We start from the raw sequence: 13,654 nt of genomic DNA on the forward strand, positions 1-13,654 counted from the left end.
TGAATCTTGATTATTTCATAGGGGAAACTCTCCCGTGATTGATTACTCCTTGTTATTGATGCTATTGAGTGAAACCATTGAACCAAGGTTTATGTTCAGATTGTTATTCATCATCATATCACCTCTGATTATGTTCCATATGATGTCTCGTGAGTAGTTCGTTTAGTTCTTGAGGACATGAGTGAAGTCTAAATGTTAGTAGTGAACTATGTTGAGTAATATTCAATGGTTTGATATTTAAGTTGTGGTGTTATTCTTCTAGTGGTGTCATGTGAACGTCGACTACATGATACTTCACCTTTATGGGCCTAGGGGAATACATCTTGTATTCGTTTGCTAATTGTGGGGTTGCCAGAGTGACAGCAACCTGAACCCCCGTTGGTATATCGATGCAGGAGGCATAGCAGGATCTCAGAGTTTAAGGCTGTGGTTAGATTTATCTTAATTACTTTCTTGTATTTGCGGATGCTTGCAAGGGGTATAATCACAAGTATGTATTAGTCCTAGGAAGGGCGGTGCATTAGCATAGGTTCACCCACACAACACTTATCAAAACAATGAAGATTAATCAACTATATGAAGCGAAAGCACTAGACTAAATTCCCGTGTGTCCTCAAAACGTTTGGTCATCATAAGTAAACAAACCGGCTTGTCCTTTGTGCTAAAAAGGATTGGGCCACTCGCTGCAATTATTACTTTCGCATTTTACTTACTTGTACTTTATTTATCTGCTACATCACAACCCCCTGAATACTTGTCTGTGAGCATTTACAGTGAATCCTTCATCGAAACTGCTTGTCAACACCTTCTGCTCCTCGTTGGGTTCGACACTCTTATTTATCGAAAGTACTACGATACACCCCCTATACTTGTGGGTCATCATCTCCTACCATGGATCTCCGCAAAATAAGCCATGGGTCCTCCAGATATGTGGTGTTCTCTTGCTGCTACTACTTCTCCTGGCCGGCCGTGGTGGCCAGGGCGAGAAGAAGTGCAGCGAAGCGATGGGTGGTTCTAGAGGATGTCGGGGGCCTTCCTCTGCTCCGGTGCGATGGCGCGGTATCGGGCAGGGGCGGGCCCAAAATTTTGACTAAGGGTATTCAAAATTATTAAATAATTATTATATGAAATAAAGTTAAAAAATAATTTGAGTATGAAGTAATATGATCACACATCTCATATTTTCTTAAGAAACCCTCGCAATGAAGGATATTTCTTCTTGAGAAACATATGAATTTACCAAAATAAATGTATTGAATGTGTATTTTTTTTTTCAAATTTCTAACAACTAGAGTTAACATGCAAAGATAAGAATAGAACAAACACTATAAGATCTTACTATAACAAAAGAAGCCCGCACAATGAAGGATACTTGTGGTTGAGAAACATATGAGTTTACAAAAATAAGTGCATCGAATGTGTAAATTCTTACGAATCTAACAATTGGATTTAACATGAAAAGTAAGAGCAGAAGAAACTCTATATGATATTTCTATAAAAAAAATACATGCGCAAAAGTTATTTTGCAAAAAAAAGGAATAATTTTCTTACAAAGGGATTGACTCAATACCAAATGAATAGATTGTTCCTACAAAACCATTTGAGCTACTCCAAAATTCATGTCATACTTGAACCGTTTTTATTTTTATATATTCTATAGAACATATATATTCTGTACGCTTTGTTGATGGCCACATCGAGGTGTCGGGATGTTGCTGGTCGAAGCTTCCTCTGGCCGGCCGTGGAGGCGAGGGGAGGAGGCGTCATGGCGAGTTCTACTCTGGTTCCTCGAGGTGGTGCGACTGCTACATGTTGCAACGAAGAGCTCTTCACGTGGTGGTCTTGATTGCCATCACGACATACGGTCGGAAGGGCGGCCATTCGGGACGCCAAGACGATGCTCTTTTCAACCTTTAGAGAGGAGGCCCTTCTTAGAGCTTCTCGCCGGAGTTCACTCCTTCTCTCAGCCAAGTGATTTGTCCCCGGCGGATTGAAGGAGACCGGCGGTGGAACCTCAGCTATGTTGGAGATGGTCAGGGACCTGATCGCCTTTCCTGTTTTTCTTTCAAGGTCATTTATGTAATTGTTCAGGACTATGTGACTACTTCCTTTTGAGTTCGGGGTCTTTCTAAAAAAAAGTATGGCAAAAATAAAATAAAATTTGTTGCCAAAATCAGGTGCCCTAAAACAGCTTTGCCGCATCATTGCGGTGCCAAACACGGACTCGCCCCCACGGTGGCAATCAACCTCGAACTCCAATACTCCATACCCGCCTTCCCGGCGAATCCACTGCCGCCGTCCTGTCCCCGCCGGCCGGCCGGCAAGCCGCCGCCGCGGATCGGGTCGGATCCGATGGACGCGGGTACAGCTCCTCCACGCCACCGCCGGCTCAGAAAGGCCTCCGACCCCTGTACCACCGCCGCCTCACCATCCCCATCGCGAAAACGAGTACCTACGGTTCCCCTCCTTCCGGTTTCTGTTGAGCTTTTCACATCCTTTCAGTCATCTAAATAGGGTCAGATAACACATCGCTTCAGCAATTGTTCATACCAATGGTCTGAAACTCTAGACTAATTTGGGATTCCCCTTCTTACTTCTCGATTGCTCCACGTCTGCGGAGCGCGGTTCGCCTATCGTAGATAAAATGCAGTTTAGTAGTAGTATGGTTATTTGGTACTGAACTTTTTAGTTAATCTCTCAACTTTTATGTTTCTGTGGGACTAGAACACCTCGTCCCGTCCTGTACATGTAGAGGTGTTGTCCTGTACAAGCATTACACTGTTTCACTTATTCATTTTCATTATATAGTTTGTTCAGGTAGAAACCCTCTTTAAGGTCTTAGTCTCTGTAATTCTAGAGATATTCATAATACTTATTAACATTTTAAAACGAGTGGCTTAGTTTTCTCTCTAAGCTTTTCGGAATTCACTGGCTACAATTTCACATTCTTCCCCATGGAAACGAATCCAGATGTGTATGAGCAAGGAACACACCAGTTGCTGCGAGGACAAGCTCAGCAGCTTGCCTGATGAGATACTGATCATGATCCTTGACAAGCTAGACCCACGCACAACAATAACCACCACTGTCCTGTCAAAACGGTGGCTGGATCTTCCTCGGCGACAATACACTTGTTATGACCTTTCCGTTTATGACATTCTCCCTCCACGCTACCACAGGCTGAAAAAAATAACCGTGGAGGCTAAGGCTGGGTATGAGGCGGAGAAGAGGGCACATAATCTGACCGACAGTACTGCTTTCAAAGACAAGTATGATCGGTTTTATGCCATCAAAGACCAGTATGAGCAGTGGATGTGGAAAGTCCATCTGGTCACACCCATCCTGCAACGTTATGAGCGTCTCGCCATGCGACGCTATGTGAAACGGGTGAATGCACTCCTTCTGCCTCCCAATAATGTTCAGCAACTGTCTATACAGAAGCTGAGGCTTCAAACCTTTAGCACGAGCAGTGTCGATCAATGGATTCCGGCAGCGGTTGGCAGATGGGGAGTTGAGGATTTGGAGATTATCATCGAGAACTCTTATCAACCATATGACTTCCGGCTATTGGATGGATACCAGAATGTGCGGCTCAAACGCCTTGTGCTATCCAATTGCTGTAATTATGGACGCACCCCGTTGTTTTTTCAGAGGCTCACAACACTCACTATGTGCGGTTTAAGTTCACGTATTCACATCATATATGATATTCTGATGAACTGTGTGCAGCTGGTGGATCTGAGGCTGAAAAATTCTCCGTATCACTGGCAAGCTTATCGGTTCAATTTTCCTGCCTCAATGTTAAAGAACCTGCAATTGGACAACTGCAGCATCTGGAAAATCTATCTGACTTCGCTGCCTTGTCTTGAAACATTTGCTTTTCGGGGCCGGCCAGCGAAACTACAATATGGCGAGGTGCCTCAACTTAAGCATGTGAGTTTGGACTTCCTGGAAACTGGAGATAATGGCGATAACTACAACCTCCGTAGAAAGAATACCTATGCACTAGGCAAATTCTTTAAAGGGACGCCGCCACCACTGGAGTACCTTGTTCTGCAACTGAGAGGGCATCAGGTGAGGAAGCATCCCTGAATGATCTCGTATTTTATTAATCATCGTCATCATAACCTTGCATTGCTACATATAAGGTAGTGCTGAATATCGCTGTATCATGTATGCAGATGTGGATTGAACCAACTGTCATTCCCAGCCGTCTGATTCATCTGAAGAAGTTATTCGTTGCAAACGTGCCAAGGAGCTGGGACACATTCTGGATCTTCATCCTTTTTGCCGCCGCGCCTTTCTTGCAGTCGCTCCAAGTTCATGTATGTCCTTTGTCGACCTAATAACTAAGTTTTCTTTTCAAAACATGTACGTTTCCGGTTTTGAAAGGTTTCTGAAACGAAGTATTGTGAACTCTGAACGCAGTTTGACAGCAACTCGGAGAAGGCAAGCGGTGCTGGACCGCTAGACGTGCAGGTGGAGCAACCGCAGCAGCACCTTCACCTGCGAGAACTGGTGGTCGTCGGCTTCGACGGAGTGGCGTGGCAGACCGGCTTCGTGAAGCGGGTCATGAGGGCGTCGCGGTGGCTGCAGCGCGTCCACCTGCTGGACGGGTACGTCGTGGAAGCCGAAGAGCGGGGGCTTGGGGTCGACCTGGAGGTAGTCCCGCGCCGGCGGGAGTGGCACGAGTGCGAGAGGTCGGAGGTGCTCGAAGAGCTTGCAGACGGGACCGGCTTTCGACAGCGCAAGATCGTTTTGGAATGATTTTTGGTAGTTTGTTAGTCTGTGCTGGTGGCCGCCTGGCCGGCCTCCCTTTTTTGTAGGCGTTGTAGCTGTATGCCAACGGCCTAATTATGCTGGCATAAAAGAAAGAAGAGAACAACATGTGTTTATATTGGGCATGTCTTGTGCTCTACTTTTGCTTGATTGTGCAAATGATGTTGTTCAAAGTCGATGGCTGTTCATGGTGTGGTGTGGCTTGACTCGGCAAAAATGACCACTTGGAGGATGCCTAAAAGATATTTCCCTTTCTCGTTTTGGAAAAACCAGAAAGATTCTTAGGGTATGTTTGGTAGGGTGAGTCAACCTAGAAAATGTGTCCTCATCCTACTTCTGCCATATGAGATAGTGTTTGTTAGGTCGGGTCGTTGCGCAGAGCTAATCCCACCTCAGGGCTCTCAGCCTGGCCAGGTTGTGAAGCTCAAATTGAGCTTCACAACCTAGCTTAGCTGAGTCCATCCCGCAACTTCTCTCTGGAGGCCCGCGTGGCACCCCCGGACCCTAGCCCGATGCCTCATTCCCCCCACCAACTGCTCTCACCCGTTCCTCCCCCATGACAGCTCCCGCGCCCCTCCTCCCATGGCCGCCTGCTGTCGTCGCGCCTCCCTTCCCCCGGCCGCCGGCCGCCGCCGCGCATCCCCTCCTGGGGCCGTCGGCCGTTGCCGCCCGCCGCCACCCATAGATGTCGTCTCTCCCCTGGCCGCCCGACGCCGCCCCTCCCCTGTACTTCCGACGCCGCTCCTCCCCTCCCTTGGACGCCTCCCGACGTCGCCCCTCCCCTGGCCGACTCCCGACGCTGCCCCTCCCCTCCCTTGGCCGCCGGCCGCAGCCGACCTTCCCTTGGCCGCCGCCACCGAGTCACTAGGCACTGCCCGTCGCCACCGCTGGATGCCACCCTCCCCTGGTCTCCCGACGCCGTCCCTCCCCTGGCCGCTGGCCACCGGCCGCCACCGGTCTCGCCCAACGGCCACCACCTCCGGCGAGCCACGATCCGCGACCAGTTCTGCTCGAACGTGCAAATCAAGTTGAAGGACCCGCTGGATTTTTGGTTACTCTGTTTGAGGGCTTATTTGCAAAAAAACGCTTCACCTATCTCATCTCATACATACATGTGATGCCAAACAACATCTCATCTCATCTCATCTTATCTGAGCTCATACATGTGCTATCAAACAACATCTAATCTCATTTCATCTTAGCTAGGGTCATCATGTATATGTATGAGAAGAAATAGTTATTCTCGGTGTCCCGGGCTACCAAACACACGCTTAACTATACTACTTGATTGATTGACATTGCTGACTACTCCTAGAAGTCGAATTTGGAAATGAACACTCGATGCACAACCACTAGATTCGAATCCTGAGACATTCCAAAAACAAATCCAACAAAAAAGGCTCCAATTCAGAGCACACGGATAAGGTTCACCGCGGATTCCATTCGAATTCACATCACGTGTTTGTTCCTTCATCAACTCCTGCACCTACCTGTAATTTCCGAGAAGCCATTAACTCCCTCACTAATCGCTCGCTCCCCCGTCAAGTTCAAACCTCGGGCGAAATGCGGTGTTAGAGCCGCGGTGTGCGCGCACAGGTTTTGGTGAGGACGGCCAGGTGCGCCCCACTACCCGGTCCCACGTGTCGGCGACCGAGGCGGGCCCACCCTCGAGCCAGCTGCTGCGGCACACCGAGCACCAGCACTACTCCTCTCTCCCACCCTCCCCAGCGCTCCACAATTCCTGACCCCCGGTCGCGTCTCCCTCCCCCACCGCACGCACGCGCCCCGAGGCGCCGCCGCCGCCGCCGACGACGACCCCCGCCCCGGACGCCATCGGCCCCGATGTAAGCACCCCGCCCGCTCCCGCATCCCGCCCGTCCCGTCCCGTCCCCATTCCGCGCGCGCGCAAGATGTTTCTTTTATCCCAATCCACGCGCGCCGGCGGCGGCGGCTCGCCCCCCGTACGATCGGCCCGGGCGGCGGCCTCCGGGCCGCGATCCGACGGGGCTCCCCTGGCCCGATGCGTTCTCCGGCGCCCGATTCGTGCGCGGTTTTTTTTCGTTCTTTCTTCGTTCGTTCCCTCCGGACCCGGCGCCCGCGTGTCTCGCGGCGTGTCGCCGTGGATTCAGGAACGGGGTGCGCGGTTCGTGCGGGATTGGAGGTCCGCGGCCGCGATTTGCCCGGCCGGCCGATTGGTCGCGGCAAAGGTGGGATTTTTTTGGAGATCCCCTTGTGAGGCGGCATCGGGTGACGATGGAGATGCCCGGGCTTCCTTTTGCGGCCATGGTGGCATTCGATTCCGGGTAAAGGACCATGGGGGCGCTGGGAAAGCAGGCCGGCCTCTTTTGTGATGGGGACGAAGGCCCCCAGCATGATTCCTCCCTCCCCAGATTTTTGTCTCTCTGCGTGCGTCTGGGCTAGTCATTCCTGCTTGCCGGTCACCGCCAGCACGGCGAAGGAGCAAGTTTTGATGTGTACGAGCGTCTGCTACGGTTCCATTTCACCGGTATTTAACGTCTGTGTTGGTTTCTTGTGCATGCAGAGATCGCGAGGGGTGTGACGCCACACCGGGTTGCATGGACGGATAATGCCAGAGCTGCGGAGTGGTGTGCGGAGAGCTCGTTTGAGGTCCGACGTGCAGGCTGCAGACCGAGTAGCCGCTCCCGTGTCGCCGGCTGCGCGGGGTGGGAGGGGCGGAAGGCGTGCCGGTGCGGCTGGCAGGGGCACCAAGAAAGCAACTGCTGCGGGAAGAGCAAGGGCAGCTCCAAAGGCTAGAGGAAAGAGGATCGAGGCTATCGACTTGGAGACTGAGCAACCCTCGCAGGACCTCCTCCCTGAAGCTGTCGCAGTAGACGCAGCTGTTGCCAGAGCCAGGCAGGACCTTGCTTTGAACAAGGTAGCTGACGCGGCCGCTAACCTCAAGATGGAGGGTGCAAGTGGTGACAGGCTCGCGGCGGCTGAAGATGAAGCCACGACGACGCCTGTGCCTGAGAGGGTATGGCTTCGTTTACGTTGATTCTCCTATTTCTTTATAATGATCGATAAAGTATTCAGTTCCTTCCTTTACAAAGGCTGTTGTTTGTTATGCATTGTCATTTATTAGCTCTTGTCGCACCTTGTTCTTCTCTTGTTTCATGCATACTTATCTCTCTTTTGGCAAATGATGTGTCCCTTTTACAAGCTATCGGTTCTCGTGGCGTGTAAGTAATAATGAATGGTTGCTCATCTGAATGGCGAGACTGGCCAAAAGCTTAACATCTTCATCACATATTGTGTTTATACTTGCATGAGAGCAGTCAACACTGAGTCGCTGTATTATAGTAGCTCTGTTTTGTAGTAGAAAGTAAACATTCTAGTAAGATACTAAAGTTTAGACCTTGTGGGCTTGAAAACTGTTATTGATATATGCTGGCCATTCCTATAGCCTATAGTTTAGCTTAGTTTGCCCTCGTGGTGGTATTATTACAGATCTACCAGTACTATATTACATGGTATGGAGTTCTATGTCCATGATTTAAGCTCTTCAAGATCTGAATGTTTTCTAACTATTGCAGGTTCAAGTAGGCAGCTCTCCAGAATATATAACTGATCGGAAGTTGGGTAAAGGTGGATTCGGCCAGGTCTATGTTGGCAGAAGAATAACTGGCGGAGCTTCACGTATGGGTCCAGATGCATATGAGGTTTCTTTTCTGACCTGCCTCAGTTGGACACTATAGTTCTGTTTCTTGATCTTGTCAATTCTTAATAGATTAATGTGCTGTAGGTTGCACTAAAACTGGAGCATCGAAGAAGCAAAGGATGTAGCTATGGCCCCCCGTTCGAGTGGCAGGTTTATCAGTAAGAACTATGCCTGATCATCCCGTTTTACATTTATGTTACTATTATCTGTAAGCATGGTATGCTAAACGTTTTGTGACAGGTCTCTCAATGGTTGTTATGGCATACCATCAGTCCACTACAAGGGTCGCCAGGGAGACTACTACATCCTTGTGAGTTTAACTATAGTCATACACTCATACACTGCAAAAGGCCTCTTCATATGACCCTTCATATTAATTCAACTGGCATTTTGTATTTTCAGGTAATGGATATGCTTGGTCCTAGCCTCTGGGATGTTTGGAATTCAATGGGACAGGCGTAAGTATCTTACCAAACTTTTCACCTTGGCAGCATGTTTTTCTTACTCTTGCTGAAAGAACCATACCCCAAACAGGATGTCATCTCATATGGTTGCTTGCATTGCTGTTGAGTCCATATCGATCCTTGAGAAACTTCACTCAAAAGGGTAATCTTCTGAAGCCATTTACCTGTGATAATCATCCTGGAGTGCATGGACTTTCCATACTTTTCTTTGCAGTGGTGTTAACACATGTTGTGCCTCTTATTATTCTCAGTTTTGTCCATGGAGATGTAAAGCCAGAGAACTTTTTGCTTGGCCAACCTGGATCACCTGATGAGAAGAAGCTTTTCCTCATTGATCTTGGTTTAGGTATGATATTGTTTAAGATAGTTTCATGTTTTCAGTGCACTGTGGCCTTTGCTAAGAAGCATTGCACACTGAACAGAATGTTGATGGCTTGATTCATTTTATGCCGTCCTAATCTTTTCCACGTGGTTCTGTTAATATCTAAATTATGCAGCATCCAAGTGGAAAAAAGCATCATCAAGTCAGCATGTTGAATATGATCAGAGGCCAGACATCTTTAGGTTTGTTCTATACTAGCTTCTTACGTACAAATTAGTCACCTGTGAACTGACCTATTTCCTTTTTTATGTTTTCCAGGGGAACAATTAGATATGCTAGCGTCCATGCCCATTTAGGCCGTACAGGTAGTAGGAGGGATGATTTGGAGTCACTAGCATACACCCTTGTTTTTCTAATTAGAGGAAGATTACCTTGGCAAGGCTATCAGGTAGGTTTTATGTGCTCAGCAGAGTTCGACTACTAATTTTCTATTTGCTCTTGAACCTATTGTTAGTTTTAACGGCTTATTGAATGCAGGGGGACAACAAGAGCTTTCTTGTTTGTAAGAAGAAAATGGCTACTTCTCCGGAGGTTCTGAGTAGCTTCTGTCCACCTCCATTCAAACATTTTCTTGAGATGGTCACCAATATGAAATTCGATGAAGAGCCAAATTATGCAAAACTTATTTCTCTCTTCGATAGTCTGATCGAAGTGCCTGCTTCAAGGCCCATTAGAATCGATGGTGCTCTAAAGGTTTGTACTACTGTACCCACCACATGTACCTGTAAGCTGTAGTCTAATTCTCTTGTATTAAAATCTTGTCATGCATTTGCTACAAATTTATAGGTTGGTCAGAAACGTGGAAGGATGGTTGTAAATCTTGAGGAAGAGGAACAGCCTAAGAAGAAAGTACGGTTGGGGAGCCCAGCAACTCAATGGATTTCAGTTTATAATGCTAGGCGACCCATGAAACAGCGGTAATTATTTTTATAATATGAAATTGGGGGATAGTTCTTCATCATTTTATGTCTGCTTGCCCAGACATAATTTCTTCTGTGAATTGTCATTCCTTTCCTGTTGAAAAGTAGCATGTTCTAGTGATTTAAATGTCATCTAAATTTACCTATGATGTCCCTTGTGCACATTATTGACTGAAGATAGCCTTGTCATGAGTGTATTACATCCTCCCCTCTCTCTACCTGTCAGTCAGCAGTCATCACATGGCACATGATCTTGATACTTGCGAGACCTTTAATCATCAGATGAATCTGAATAGCTGAATTGCGATGGAGTTCAGTACTGCCTTGTAGTGATTCATGTTGCAAACATGCGATTATTCTTGGTGTGAACCTGATTTCCTTGTGCTTATTATAGTTTATGAAGTTTGCATAGCTCCTGTTTATTGGGCCACTCCCACTTGATCTTGATTTGAGATGTTTGAAACTTGCCTATTTCCTTGCTTATTGATCATTAACTTATCGTCCTTCCTAAATTAAATATGATAGTATTAGTTGATTTGACCGTAAAAGCATTTTTTCTGTCATTTTATAGGTACCACTACAATGTAGCTGATTCAAGACTGCATCAGCATATAGAAAAAGGCAATGAAGATGGCTTGTACATTAGTTGCGTAGCTTCTTCACAAAATTTTTGGGCTCTCATCATGGATGCTGGCACTGCCTTTGCTTCTCAAGTTTATGAGCTTTCACAAATTTTCCTGCACAAGGTGAGCTGCGGTCTCTGTCCTGTAGATGGTATTTGATATCCAGAATCCTGACACTATCTTTGTTTCTAACATCGTATGTAGGATTGGATTATGGAGCAGTGGGAGAAGAACTTCTACATAACAGCAATAGCTGGGGCAACCAATGGAAGCTCATTGGTTGTCATGTCCAAAGGTTTGTAAATGGCCTGTTCTCTGCCAATAACTGCTCATTTTTTAAACTGCTCCCTCTCGTGAATATTAATTGTTTGGAAATAATACTACTTGTATGATGCATCACATAAATGTTTGATCACACAGTTTGTTTGGTCCAGAGCGAGGAATTTTACAATATTTGACCATCGTACCAAATTAATACCTGATTTTGTCGAGTCTGTGCACACACACTTTTGAAAAGAATCTTGAAACTAACTTTAGCAGAATCTCTTGTACTGCCAGTTGCCATAGCATAATTCTGTCCTGGACATATTATTATTGTTTGCCATCGGTGATTGTTCTGGTAAACCACCTACGCACAGATGTTACCAGTTTTCTAGTTCTAATATTTACATAATGAGACATTTTGTGCTAATCAAACAAATTATCAGCATCTACATACTGTTTGTGACCCTGATGTTTCGTACAGACTGTTGTTGTCCCTTTCTTTCCATGGTATATTACTTACCCTGATCTTTTTGATATCATCACAGGGACTCCGTATACACAGCAGTCATACAAAGTCAGTGAATCTTTTCCTTATAAGTGGATTAATAAAAAGTGGAAAGAAGGTTTCCATGTGACATCTATGGGCACTGCTGGGAATCGTTGGGGAGTTGTCATGTCGAGGAACGCCGGATATTCTGACCAGGTCAAAATACGTGCCTTCAACTTTTTGTTTGCTGAAATCATGTACAGAAAATATCTGTTCCATAATTTGGTGGTTCCTGGTATGTTGTATGATTTCATTTATGCTGAGCATACATTTAATGGCTGCATATGTCGTCACAAAAGAAGAAAACAACACTGCATATGTGTCTACATTTAAATTCTTTAACTGTCAACTCAGCGAGCTAAACTCTTTTGAACAATTAGATTGTTCACATCTGACAACCAGCTGTTTGAGCCTTGCGTGTAAAATATATGCATGTAGCCTTCCTGCCTGATTCAAAGAATATCGTAAGATACATCATCATGAAATATATATTGAGGTTACCAATTTCTTGGCTTCAGTTTAGCCTGAACGACCTGGGGCTCTCCACAGTTTCCTTTTTATCTAAACGATAAGTAATTGTACAGAGTTGTGCAAGTCTGGATTTTCACACGTATTATGTCAATGTCCCAGTTTTACCTATGTGGCAAGGCTGCAACAAAATTGAATCTGTCTTCCATTGTGCAGGTTGTAGAGTTGGATTTTCTTTATCCAAGTGAAGGACTCCACAGGCGATGGGAGACTGGTTACAGAATAACTTCATCTGCAGGCACTCCTGACCAAGCTGCTTTTATCTTGAGCATACCAAAGAGGAAGCCGGTGGACGAGACCCAGGAAACCCTTAGAACTTCTGCTTTCCCCAGCAACCACGTGAAGGTAGTACCTTAATACATCCTTTTGTGGATTTACAACGACGTACAAATACAGATGTTCCATGTATTCAGTTTATCCCCATTTATATATCTGAACCTAACCTCTAAACCAAAATTTCAGGAAAAATGGGCGAAGAACCTGTACATCGCCTCCATCTGCTACGGGAGAACCGCGTGCTGACGGCGGTTTGTCGTACTCGAGCTCACTCGAGTTATTACCACTTAACAGTGGAGCCAGAAGAGAGTTGTGAGAGACGAAACAAACCTGCCTTGACCGTACTTAGGGTCCAAGCGCGACTGGCTGGCACTGGCCTGGCCTCTTTTGGTGGCAATGCTATTCTAATTGTAAAGAATCTCGCGAGATGGATCAATGTTGTTGTACCAGTTCATCGGATATGAACCTGTCCATAAGCTGAAGTCGTATTATTGGCAACTGCGTTGTTACTCATTTGTAGCAATCTAATATGATTCGGCTGCTGTGGCTGCTGTTAATCTAAGATCCAACATTTGGTAGCTTGACTCTGTATGGAGGATCGCGCACAGGTAGACGTATAAAATGCTGCATTTCAGAATAGTTTTGACATATCGGGAGGAAACGTCCTCCTGCCCTGTCCAAGTCCAACAATGCGTCCGTTGAATTCAACGCTGTGACGGGACCGTTTAGAATTTGTTTTGAGACGGGTAGGGGTCTTTGTCGGGCTCAACTGAATTCCGTTTTGAGTTGGGCCTGGAAGTTGGATGAGCTTTCCAAACACTAACTGAGTTATTAAGAATTTGTATAAACATACTTCTAACTGAGTTATTAAGAAGTTGGATGGCATTATAACAAAACCGGGCTCTTCACAGTCAGGTCACCTTATTACCGTCTATGAGATTATCGATTTGGTAGGAAGGAGAGGAACCAAAATATTGCTCGGAGTGCAAGCAACCCTGTCTGGAAAAAACTTTGGAATCTTGAAGTCCCTAGTAAAATTAAAACCTTTGGATGGATAGTATTACAAGGTATAATTCCTTGCCGAAGTGTGCTAGCAAATAAACATATTGGTAATCAAGGGGGATGTCCTCTTTGCAGCATACAATGTGAAGATATAAAGCATATGCTGTTTACTTGCACTAGGGTGGACGAA

General features: G+C 46.3%; 2 protein-coding genes across 2 annotated transcripts; both read left to right on the forward strand.

Moving 5' to 3' along the window:
• Positions 1–2,340: 2,340 nt before the first annotated feature.
• On the forward strand, positions 2,341–4,896 carry LOC124700778. Its single transcript, XM_047232849.1, has 4 exons — positions 2,341–2,448; positions 2,971–4,074; positions 4,182–4,325; positions 4,429–4,896. The coding sequence occupies exons 1-4, from the start codon at positions 2,353–2,355 to the stop codon at positions 4,765–4,767; spliced, it is 1,683 nt and encodes a 560-aa protein (XP_047088805.1). The 5' UTR covers positions 2,341–2,352; the 3' UTR covers positions 4,768–4,896.
• A 1,703-nt stretch (positions 4,897–6,599) lies between these two features.
• LOC124704517 (casein kinase 1-like protein HD16) lies at positions 6,600–13,040 on the forward strand. The gene is made up of 17 exons (XM_047236783.1): positions 6,600–6,623; positions 7,322–7,774; positions 8,334–8,459; positions 8,543–8,616; positions 8,699–8,768; positions 8,861–8,916; positions 8,993–9,064; positions 9,174–9,268; positions 9,420–9,486; positions 9,563–9,692; positions 9,782–9,997; positions 10,091–10,221; positions 10,796–10,970; positions 11,052–11,142; positions 11,657–11,814; positions 12,343–12,531; positions 12,649–13,040. Exons 2-17 carry the CDS (start codon positions 7,367–7,369, stop codon positions 12,706–12,708), a joined length of 2,118 nt encoding a protein of 705 aa, XP_047092739.1. The 5' UTR covers positions 6,600–6,623; positions 7,322–7,366; the 3' UTR covers positions 12,709–13,040.
• Positions 13,041–13,654: the final 614 nt, after the last annotated feature.

This window comes from Lolium rigidum, chromosome 3, assembly GCF_022539505.1.
Source record: "Lolium rigidum isolate FL_2022 chromosome 3, APGP_CSIRO_Lrig_0.1, whole genome shotgun sequence".
Lineage (NCBI taxonomy): Eukaryota > Viridiplantae > Streptophyta > Magnoliopsida > Poales > Poaceae > Lolium > Lolium rigidum.